Source organism: Pseudopipra pipra, chromosome 2 (genome assembly GCF_036250125.1).
Source record: "Pseudopipra pipra isolate bDixPip1 chromosome 2, bDixPip1.hap1, whole genome shotgun sequence".
NCBI lineage: Eukaryota > Metazoa > Chordata > Aves > Passeriformes > Pipridae > Pseudopipra > Pseudopipra pipra.
This window is the reverse complement of record NC_087550.1, coordinates 26,664,960-26,676,442: the sequence shown is the minus strand read 5'-3', so window position 1 is coordinate 26,676,442 and position 11,483 is coordinate 26,664,960. Positions and strand designations below refer to the sequence as shown.

The window sequence follows — 11,483 nt, the reverse complement described above, 5'->3', positions numbered from 1 at the left end:
TTGGATGGGGCTCTGAGCAACCTGGTCTAGTGGAGGGTGTCTCTGCCCATGGCAGGGGGAGTTAGCACTAGATGATCTTTAAGGTCCTTTCCAAATCCGCAACATTCCATGATTCTATGGAAACACATTGGTAGACTCTCCGTCCCAACAGACAGGACTCCCCCCCTGCCCGGCAGGCGATGGTCTGATCGGGGCGGTGCCGGGCTGCCCCCCCCCGCCGCCTGCCGCGCCTTGGTACGGCCCGCGGGGCCGCGGTGCGCGCCGGGAGCGGGGCCGGGCGGCGGAGCATCGCGGCGCTCCCGGCGTTCCCGGCCCGCCACGGCCCGGCCCGCCATGGCCCTCAACAAGTCTATGCACGCCCGCAACCGCTACAAGGACAAGCCGCCTGACTTCGCCTACCTGGCCGGCAAGTACCCCGAGTTCCAGCAGCACGTGCAGACCACCCTCGCCGGCAGGGTGAGGTACGGCCGGGGCGGGATGGGATGGGACTGGATAGGCTGGGCTGGGCAGGCGCCCGTGTGTGTGTGTGTCCGCCCCCGGGCGCCCTTAAAAGCGCTGCCTGTGCCTTTCAGCCTGAATTTCAAGGACCCCGAGGCAGTGAGGGCTCTGACGTGCACCCTGCTGAAGGAGGATTTCGGGCTTACCATCGATATCCCCGTGGAAAGGCTCATTCCCACCGTCCCCTTGAGGCTGAACTACATCCACTGGGTTGAGGATCTCATCGGCCACCAGGATGCTGAGAAGCAAGTGCTGAGGCGAGGCATCGACATAGGTACTTGGCAAAAGAAAATGTTTATTTCATTGTTTCCCGTCAGCGGCACTAGCGGGTATAATTTGTTGCACGCCCACAGGGAAACGTGAAGTTTGAGACACAAAAAAAAGTTTGAGTTTGGCTTTTTGGATCCTTGAATTCTCTTGAGCGTTCTGTGGTACACAAAAATTAGGCTGCTACTATTACAGGCAAAAATGTCATTCTACAAGAATTTAAAAAAAGAAAATATCATATTTCTTCTCAATGTTCTAACCAATGAATTGTGTTTAATTCGTAATCTACTGATTTTGCTTCTGAATGTCTGCACAAGAGAGTTTTTGAGTTGCATAGCAATATTTTCTAGTGTTCCATTTAATAACATTTTTTCTGCTTTTATGGGTATTTTGACAGATGAATGATCTGTCCTTTTTAAACTCTGATTTTTATTTTAATTTATTTCAATTTATCTATTTTCATAAGCTAAATTGTAGAAAAGGCTTAATTAGAAAACAGGGCAAATGCTAGTGAAGCTGTATTTTGGTTGTAGATGGTCAAAGCTTTCCTGTTTATTGTAGAAGAATGTTCTTTAAAGTGGTCTAAGCATCAGCAGATGGATACTATTTTCCAGTGTAATTTCTTCAGTTTCAGTCTGGATTATTGGGTAATAGGAGGACAGTATTTAGATTAGGCAGCAGTTTAATGTAAACAGTTACTCAGTAGAAATGTGAATTTATAAGATGTACACCGATGCACATAATTTGCTTTTCATTAGAAACAAAAAAAAAAAAAAGGCAAGCTCTGTAGGAACTTGCGCATACAAATAATAAAATTGGCATTTAGATTGCAAATTTTTGGTTATTCTATGTGAATTATTTAAAAGGCACCAGTAGAAATACATTTGAATTTAGTTCACATCTTTTATTTTGTCAATAGAATCTCCCTTTACAGTTTCGAAGGCTTGTTTTTGAAGATTGTTTTGTACTGAAGAAAACGCATAATGAAACTGAGAGAAGCTGGAATTTAATTTCCAACCCATGTTTTAATGCTTGACATTAAAATTAAAACACTGACTTCCTCAAAGCTTGAATTCAGGAATCTGGGTAACTGTGCCAGATTTTACATTTCTGTTTTCTTGGCATTTGCTAGCACGACTTTTTATAATGGAATTTTTCTATCTCCTGAAATTTGCTGACTTGTATTTTTAGCTGGAGTTATGCTGGATACCAGGTTTGTATCAATCACATGCTGTGTGCACAGATGCTTTCCTTTTATAACTTTAATTTCTTAGCCAGCTTCTATGCATTTGATATTAGTTTTCAGTTTTGAAAATATTTCTATGAACTTCATCATGGTAGGTGGCTGGGTAGAAGAGACAGATCCTCTAAGTCCTCCACATACTGCAAAATCTTCAGTTTGAGTTTGCTTGAGCTTTGATGTTCCAGCTCTGGGAAGGCAGTAAGTCATCCAAGAGAGATGTTACAGCAGTGCTGGAAATTATCCCATGCTTTTGCCTACTGACAGACATTGTCATGGATGTTTCAATAAGTCAGTATAACAGATTCTTGATATATGTCTAAACTCAAGTTTTGTGGTGGTGGTGGGATACCTTTCCCTTGTATCCATTCCCTTTAATCCTGAATGTAATAGGTATTGGTAATTTGACCACCTAGATGTGCTGTAACTATTTTGTGCTAGCATCTCTGTTACCAAGTTTTTGTCTGTTTGTCTATCTTTTTAGTTATCTTAATTGGTACTTGTGGTTTTTTGATAGTTTTGGGCATCCGAGAAAGTCTGATGGAACAGAATTTTTTCTGTGGCTGCTCTATGAATCAAAGTAAATTATTTGTGATAGATAATAGAAAAATGCAGAAGAGATATATATTTGTGGTAGTAAAACTAAAATTTGCTTTGGTAAAACCAGAATGTATTTGGCTTTCTGTATATAAATTAATCACTGTTGTACAGAAGGAAAATAGCTTAAAAAAAAGTTAATAATTTACTAGAAATTTATTCCAGATTATTAAATTCTTTATGTTACTAAAAGTGCATATTTGACAATGTTATTTTTCAAATTACGAAAATAAAGCTCACTAAAGATCTGAGTAGTAGATGATCAGTAATCAGCATTTTGTGAAGTTAGTTCTTTTTGTTGTAGAAAGTACATAGTTAACAGCCACACTAGGTATAACACCAGAGACTTACTTTGCCTTTCTCATGGATTTTCACTCCTGCAGGGACAGGGGCATCTTGCATATACCCATTACTCGGAGCAACCTTAAATGGCTGGTATTTTCTTGCAACAGAAGTGGATGACATGTGCTTCAATTATGCCAAGAAGAATGTGGAACAGAATAACTTGTCTGATCTTATAAAAGGTATGATGTAATAAGGTATTTATCAGTATACAGATGCTGTGACGTATTTTTGCCGTGTTCAGTGGCGTATCAGAATCTGTGTTCCTTCCAAATACACGCTCAACTGTTTTTACTGAAGCAGAATATTCACTGAGGCCCTTGTGTGCTTAAATCAAAAAAACAGCTCATCTAGCATGGGATGTGTGGATACAGAACTATTCTTCCTCACAAAAACTGAAAGTTAAACTTCACCCTGGGGTGTTTTTATCTCTGAATTTCTCGTCTGTTACTGAAGTATTTCTTAGTGTTTGTGCTGTTTCTGCTGCTAAGTGACCTAGAGTGCTCCCCTTGGATAATAGCCTGACACTGCCACGTAGGCATATCTTGCACAGATAGAGTTCTTTTTCCTCATTTCTGAATGAGGTCCTAACAATGCCTGTGGTAGCAATAGCAGTATGCCAGAATTGGTCTGGAATGATCTTGGAAAATTTTCTGTAGGAACTCAGTGTACTAAAAAGCATTTTATCAGCTCTGAAATAAAAACTTTGCTTCTGTTGGATTTTGGAAGCATCCTTAGGAACAATATATCTTAGTCTATTGTCCATGTCAGTCTTGAAATCCAGAACTTGATTTGGAGAACACTGAGAGATTTCTGTTAACTGCTGCCATCACAGGACTTTTAGTGGTGTGGTTGGGTTTCACTATACTGGAAAAAAGGCTGGCAAAGGAGCATGCCTCATGAGAAGCTGTAGTGCCTGTAGCTGGAAGCCCTTAAAGCTCATTTGTGGTTGTATTGGAGAACTCAGTATAACTCATGCAGTCCGTACTGTTTTAGACAGACTTGTGGTTCTGCTGCTGTGTATAAATATACAAGCTGTTTGTATGCAGATCCTCAACCTGAAGTCTTTATTTGCATGCTAATATTTGTTACATGTCTTTTATAGAAAGTATTGTTCAGAAAGTACAGCTTTTATACAATGTGTAATGTATATGGCATGCTAGATAGAATATGAAGTTCCTTACTGACCAAATTCACATTTTCTAATAGTGGTTAAGGTACCACAGAAGACACTCCTAATGGATGCACTGAAGGAAGAATCTGAGATCATTTATGATTTCTGCATGTGCAACCCCCCCTTTTTTGCCAACCAGCTGGAAGCAAAGGTAAGCTCACAAACTGAATGTTGCCTGTACTTCAGTATTCTGTTAGTGGGAAGGTAGCAACAATTTTTAACCTCTTTACTTGGGGAAGCTGGATTGGAAAATCCCAGATCATTATGAAATAGCGTTTAAGTCTTCTCCCTCCTCACCCTGTGGCCTCAAGGGAATTTTGAAGACTTAACTGTTACCTTTCCAAAAGTGGAGGATGAGCTGTAGAATTGCACAAGTTCTTACTGTCTTAGAGAATTAGTTTGGAAACTAGACAGCTAGTAAATCTGTAATCAAGTGCCTGCTGCATAACAGTGGTGCAGAGGAAATAGTTTCTGGCATTATGCTTATCTGTATTTTTTGTTTCCTTAGTGATGTAGAGAGTATCATACAGCTCAGAGCAGGTCTTGCAATACCCACTGAATGCAGTCAGAAATGTAACTATAATATAGACCAGTAGAATAAAGATTTAAGATTTAATAAAACACTGTAGTTTGTAATTGTGTAGATGCATGTAGTCAGCATGTCTTACATGTATTGGAACCACATACTTCATATTAGCAGGATCCTGATGTGTGGCAAGTAGCTTACCTAGGTTTGAGATTGTAGCAATTTCACTGTTATGCTTATTTGGAATATATCTTTGTCTATTATCCGTGGTGCTGATGGGGGGAGGATAACTAGAGGTGGTGATGCTTGGTACCAACTAAAGACTAAAAGACTAAAGACAGAAAGCAGTGAACAAAACAAGACGAACATTTCATTAAATATTCACGTCAAATGTTCCTTTTTATTTTATCCAGGGAGTAAATTCTCGAAATCCACGGCGTCCTCCTCCCAGTTCTGTAAATACAGGAGGTATCACAGAAATCATGGCTGAGGGAGGAGAACTAGAATTTGTCAAAAGAATTATTCATGATAGTCTTCAACTTAAAAAGCGGTTACGGTAAGTGCTTTTGGTTCCAGTTAAAAAACCCCCAAACCAAACACCTTTTACCTTCATATTTGGCAGAAATCATGTGAAAATGATATTTTAAGTAAGGTATGTAGCTGTAGTCCAGTGGTATCTATTTGGTTTGTTTAATGATACATGCACATCAGTAATCGTTCCTGACCATCAAACAATTAGAACTCATTGCTGGAGGTATTTAAAAGCAGACAAAAAAACCCTATATGAGTGACACTTGTTGGGTAGAGCCCTTCCCAAATCTTCGTTCGCGAAGCCTAGCCATGATGGACTTGCAGCTAAAATAGCAGACACTTGCTAAAGACAGTCAAGGCCCATTCTGGGATGGAGGAGAGTTTATGACATTGCCTAATTATCTGTTCATTACCTAAAAGTTTCTATCTTTTTGTCATGGTTTGAGATAGTCCCAAAATCCAATCCCCTAGTCTAAGCCCCCTCCCACATCTCAACCTAATGTGAGATGGGTTTTTCCAGACAAAACACGCCAGACTCAAAGTGGGGAAAAGGGAATATATTACAATGACTGTACAAATAAATACTATAACACATTATACACACAATCACAACTGTCTCTACCATGACACTTTTCCTGGCTGAATTTTGGTAACTAGCAGCTTTGCCTACTAAAGGGCACTGTTGTACTGTCTTGGGTGAATATAGTGATGCCTTCTTTAGGAGAACATAAGCAGATAGCACATCAGTTCAGTTTTCTGACTATCAGGTTTTCACTCCCCCTGTGTTGTAGGTTAATATCTATAGCTGTTCTGGAAAATTCCTTTTTTTAATTATTTTTTAAATATCCTTCTAAAATGCAGCTGCCAGAATTTTACGTGTGTGTTACTATAGGTACATCAGTACCCTAAGAAAGGAAATACAGCTTGCCTTTTCTATGTTCAAGAAATGTTTTACTTTTGTCTTGTTTAGACCCTTCTAGGCAGAGCATTGCATAGAACCTCATCTAATTGTCACCCTGATAATCCTTTTTTTTTAATGTACAGAATATTTAATTTGTATATGTGAACAATTTAAAGTGCTTGCCCTCAGTTTAGGTGCATACTTTTGAAAAAACTGTCCCTTGATAGTGGGAATTCTGATTTTTGTCCTTCAATACATTACATATATGTATTTATGAGTAAGCTTTTTGGATCCAGTAATCAAAAAATATGGAAGAGGGGGCTGTAGAGCTTGAATAATAATTTAGATGAAGAACAAAGCTGTAATAATTTGGAGATACTGAAGATGTGGAGCTGTGTGGAAGGGTAAGCTTCACCAGAAGTGGGAAAATGATTTTCTTTCCTTTTTCTCCCCTGGTTTTTTTCTTCATGAAATATGGGTTAGTTTATGGAAACCTGGATAAGGAAGTTAATGGTAAGCAGGAGGAGTAGTCAGTATGTCTGCTTCTGAGGTACAAATGCTTGTCAATAGTTGATTATTCCTTTTTATTCTGATTCATTCTCCAAAGAAAGTGGAGAAATTGGAACAAATTCTTGTAAGGTGTAAGATCTTCCACATAACTAGGGTCACTTATTGAAACAAAATTCTTGGTTGTTTAGGTATTGTTTCAGTAATAGTCTTAATGTATTTCCTAAAAGGTCAAAAAGATTTCCCTGTCCAATCTGTCTTTGGGCCTTCTGGTCTTAAGTTTGTTGTGCCACACTCCATTTAAGTGTGATTGTTGTTGTTTTGGTTTTAAATCTCCTGTTGTTCTGGCAGCTTTCTGCTCCAAGTAGTTCTTACTGGTAGTTGCCATTTTCAGTTGATCTCTATTTGTAAAACACTTGGTTAATGTGTTCTCTGCAGATGGTACAGTTGCATGCTGGGGAAGAAATGCAGTTTAGCACCACTGAAAGAAGAACTTCGAATCCAGGGGGTGAGTTTGTACAGAGTCCATAGATACCCTGTATATGTTCTATACAATATATGCTATGTTTCAGTGCACTTGGGTAATTATTGTAGAATTATTTTACTGAGTTTTTATTACAAGAAGGAACTGCAATGCCTTGTTAGGGAAACAGTTAAGATTTAGTTATTGTAGATTCAAAGCTGACAGATAGGTAGCAAATACTGTCTCCAGGTTTTTGTCTTTATTGTGTGTTGAAGCATGTCTTCATCCATTCTAGAACCTGCAGGGTTCCTGCTTCAAAATAGCCTCATAGGGTTGTTGTAAAAAAAAATAAATCTAACTTTCTTTCCTCTTAGCTTACATGAAATCTAGACATTTTGTTGATAGAAGAAATTGGAAAATGATTTAAGTGACAGCATTGTTTTGTTTGTGTACAATTCTGGCACCAAGTAAAATTGAACCTTGTGCTGCTATTCTCATTTTGATGGCTTTCTGGAGGAAGCATAGCATAGCATTTCCATACACAGAAAGTGATCATGAGATCTGTCCTTATATATGGTGGAAGGAAAGAGAATACATGATAAAATCAATTCCCAGAAAGATGAATTACAGGCCATAGGGAATCTGTAAATTCCATGCTAAAAGCAGATGCTGAGCTAGGCACAAAATTTCAAGCATCTGATTTTCATCTCTGTCCTTGAACTGTTGCACCTCAGTCTTAGTAAAGTTAGAGAAATCATTGCAAACCTTGTTTCCTTTTGTATTTTTCTTTTTGTTCAGGTTTGTAATCTTTTTTGCATCAGAGCCGAGAATACGTTTGTTTTAACGAAGCACATATTGTGTTGTGGTTCACATTAGGATGCAGCAGAAATATTCCAGAAAGTCTGCTCATTGTTCAGACTGTCCTAACATTTGCTGTATTTATTGGAAATTTTGATAGAAAGACAGGAAAAGTTCTAGTACAGAGACAGTTTTTTCCTCTCTCTTTTTTCAAAAGTAGCAGATTTTTTTTCCCTTTTTTTCTCCTTCTATGCAGGCCTTGGGCTTATGCTTTGGAGCTGCTTATCGGAGTGAAGTGGGATGGTTGATTTTTATCCTTGCTAGTATTTAACACATTCTCCATACCATACATAAATGCCTTACACCATCCATGCATGGAAAGACTAGACAACAGTAACATCTGAGTTTTAGATTTAAAGGCAGTGTAAATGCAGATTTGATTTTTTTGGAGCAGATAAAGAGTAGTGGGCAGTGGTATCAGGCTTGGCACTAACCAACTTCAGGTGGCCCTGATGTCTCTGAGCTGTGTCAGAAAGAATATCCATTTCTGTCACGAGAAAATATGCTTTGTTTAAAAATGTGTGCTGTAGGGCAATGTTGTTTGTGAATCTGAAATGAAGTTTTGTGTTACTTCTTTGCACAGGTTCCTAAAGTTACTCATACTGAATTCTGTCAAGGGCGCACCATGAGATGGGCACTGGCATGGAGTTTCTATGATGATGTACAAGTACCTGTAAGTAGCTTAACCTGATTTGCTTGGTGATTGTGCCTCTTGCTTAGGAAGGGGCTAATGAGCTGTAACTACTGTGATACAAACTGGTCTTCTTTGGATTGGAACATTGGATGTGCTGGGCTGTACGGACAGTGGAATTTCTTAGCTGGCTGGTGTTCTGTTAGCAGTTGTTACAAGTGATTCATGAGTGACCCATGTTCAGGGTGGGAAAAGGAAGCCAGTGTAGGAACTTCCTATGGGTTTCAGTGAAAGTAAGGATAATTTGTAATATGAGAGCAGTTTAGTAGTAATAAAAATTTGCTAAGTTTGGGGCTGGATTTGAATTTAAGCTTCCTTTTGAGAACTCAGTTTTAATTTAACATGTAGATTCTGTTACCAAATAGTTACGATCACGTCTAACTCAGACTTGACTACATGAATGTATGTGGAGCTCGTTCACCTTAAATGTGAGCCAGTTGCTTTTTTGGATCTGGATGTTCATATACTTGAAGATAGGTATAGACAATAACCAACCTTATAGAGGACACAAGTAGAGCTTCAGTGACCTTGGATCAAAGTGTGGATATTAGCAGTTGACCTCTATTCCCAAGTGCAGCTGCATTTTCTCAGCTCACAGAGAGCTAATAGTCTGAAGGAACCAATGAAGCTTTTTGCCCAACATCTGAGGATAAACTCCCTCTGTCCATCAGGCTAGTGTAAAGTGCATGATACTGTTAGCTGGTTTTAGTCTAAGACTCTCGAGGGTGAAGTAAAACAGGCTGTGTGAATGACTGTTTAGTGGCTTACATTATGGCTCTTAATTGTCATGTCTTACAGAATCATAGTGTTCTGAGTACAAAAGTCACCCCACTAATACTGCACAGACTTGTAATTTGTTTTGTTTCTTTCTGCTTCTAGTCACCTCCTTCTAAAAGAAGAAAATTAGAAAAACCACGAAAACCAATTACATTTATGGTCTTGGCTTCTACAGTCAAAGAGTTATCCATCAAAGCTGCAGCTATGGGCTGGGATGCTGTAGAAGCTATTGCTGTGGTTAGAGCCTGGGTAGAGAAGATTCTCACTGATCTGAAGGTACAGTGTGAAATACTAGATGTTAAAACAACATTCTAATTGAAAGCGTAACTGTGAGAGGATTGAATGAAATTCTGCTGTTTTCTGCAATAGGTTCAGCATAAACGTGTTCCCTGTGGAAAAGATGAAGTTAGCCTGTTTGTGACTGCCATTGAAAACTCCTGGATTCATTTAAGGAGAAAGAAACGAGAGAGAATAAGGCAGTTACGAGAGCTTCCTCGAGCTTCTGAAGATATTCTGCAAGCAATGGAAGAGGAAAAGAACAGCCAGAAGAGTGTGAGCAACAATTTGGACTGTGAAAACCCCAAAACTGAAGACTCTGAAATGGGGTTTACGGCACCTAATGAGGATGTCCAGTTGACCACAGGTGATGAGCTACCAGAGGAATCTGCTGCCAAAGAAGAACACAGTGATCCTGTGAAGGAAGAGGAGATGGAAGCAAAGCAGGGAGAAACATCTCTTGGCAAAGGTTCTGGTGATGCAAAGGAAGAAACCTGCCCTTCAGAGGAAGCTAGCAATCTGACAGTTGAAAAAGAAAAAAGCCCCAAAGAAACTAGTAGATGTTTTCTCTTTAAGTGTTTAATGAATGTGAAGAAAGAAGGAAATGATGTGTTAGTAGAAATGCACTGGGTTGAAGGACAGAACAGAGACTTGATGAACCAACTGTGCACTTACTTACGGAACCAAATTCTTCGACTGGTTGCTAGTTAGCCTATTTTCCTGCTTTGGTAAAGTAGGTCTGTCCTCAAATTTTGTAAACTATTTTCAATTAATTAAAAGTTTCTGTTAGCAAAACCTGTCTTTTCCCCCTTAAAAAAAAGAGTAGAATTAAGATAGATGTGCCCTTTAATGTTTTAAATAGCTTTTTCAAAGCTGCAAGGAGGACATGAAGTGTACTTCAGTGGACCTGAAGTCATGAGGAAGTAATAGATTTTGTGCTGCAGTTGTAAAACTACATGTTAAAGTGAAACATGTCTATGCTGTGAGCATTTCGAGTATCAACAGTGCTTATTCTGGTCTTTTTTCTGGCGCAATAGGTTTATATATTGTTTCTAAGTAGAATACTGAGATATTTTCTTCAATATTTTTTTAAATACTAATACAGGAAATGGTTAGTCTGCTGTGGGAATTGTTTTCTGCAGTGAGGAGTCTTCAGCAAAGGGTTTCAGTACGAGTCTTCTGTTTAATATATTTAACTTTTGGTCTTTGGAGTTGCAGAATGGATACATTCTCCAAGTGTCAATTCATTAAAATAATTGAAGTGCATGTTGTACTTGTCTGATGCTTGGGCTTTGAAACACAGAAGGGCCTACTGTTAGCATCTGGTTTTGTAAACATTAGCAACAAAAGAAGCTTTTTGAGCTGCTTGATTTTAAAGAGGATTTAAATATATTGACTCTACCATTAGACCATTCCTTACACTTACTCAGATATAATTGCCTGAAATGACAGCACTGTTCTTAAAGGATTTTGCTTCCATTTAACCTTGAGAGATTGCTTTAATGACAAGACTGAGAATACATGCTCATCTTTGAGGGCCAGAAGTTCTTTCTGCAAGACAAAGATGGTTACAGAAGCTTTAGGTTTTTGCAAAGGAAGATAACTGGAATGAAGGCTGTTGCTTCCACACCTGACTCCCCAGTCCTTTTTAGTATTGGCTGTTTTCCCAGTGTTTCTGGGCCAATGACCTGTTCCTGTGAGAAGAGGGACATGGGTCTTTGATGCCTCAGAGAGGGTGTGTGTATGTGTTTCAGATGATGAGCACTGGTGCCACTTCCCTTAAAGGCAGATATCCAAGCTGTGATCCATTTCTCTGTAGAGATATGCAGAACATG

The 11,483-nt window shown here is 39.1% G+C and overlaps 1 protein-coding gene across 1 annotated transcript; it reads left to right on the top strand.

Annotated features, from left to right (window-relative positions):
• The first annotated feature begins 243 nt into the window (after window positions 1–243).
• On the top strand, window positions 244–10,914 carry METTL16 (methyltransferase 16, RNA N6-adenosine). Its single transcript, XM_064644497.1, has 9 exons — window positions 244–461; window positions 573–772; window positions 2,986–3,126; window positions 4,154–4,269; window positions 5,058–5,200; window positions 7,022–7,091; window positions 8,488–8,577; window positions 9,475–9,648; window positions 9,742–10,914. Exons 1-9 carry the CDS (start codon window positions 334–336, stop codon window positions 10,357–10,359), a joined length of 1,680 nt encoding a protein of 559 aa, XP_064500567.1. The 5' UTR covers window positions 244–333; the 3' UTR covers window positions 10,360–10,914.
• The last annotated feature ends 569 nt before the right edge of the window (window positions 10,915–11,483 follow it).

Coding starts and splice junctions, on each gene's coding strand:
- METTL16 (XM_064644497.1), top strand. CDS start 334: ATGGCCCTCAACAAGTCTATGCACGCCCGCAACCGCTACAAGGACAAG. Junction 4,270..5,057: donor CCAACCAGCTGGAAGCAAAG/GTAAGCTCACAA, acceptor TATTTTATCCAG/GGAGTAAATTCTCGAAATCC. Junction 9,649..9,741: donor AGATTCTCACTGATCTGAAG/GTACAGTGTGAA, acceptor TTTCTGCAATAG/GTTCAGCATAAACGTGTTCC.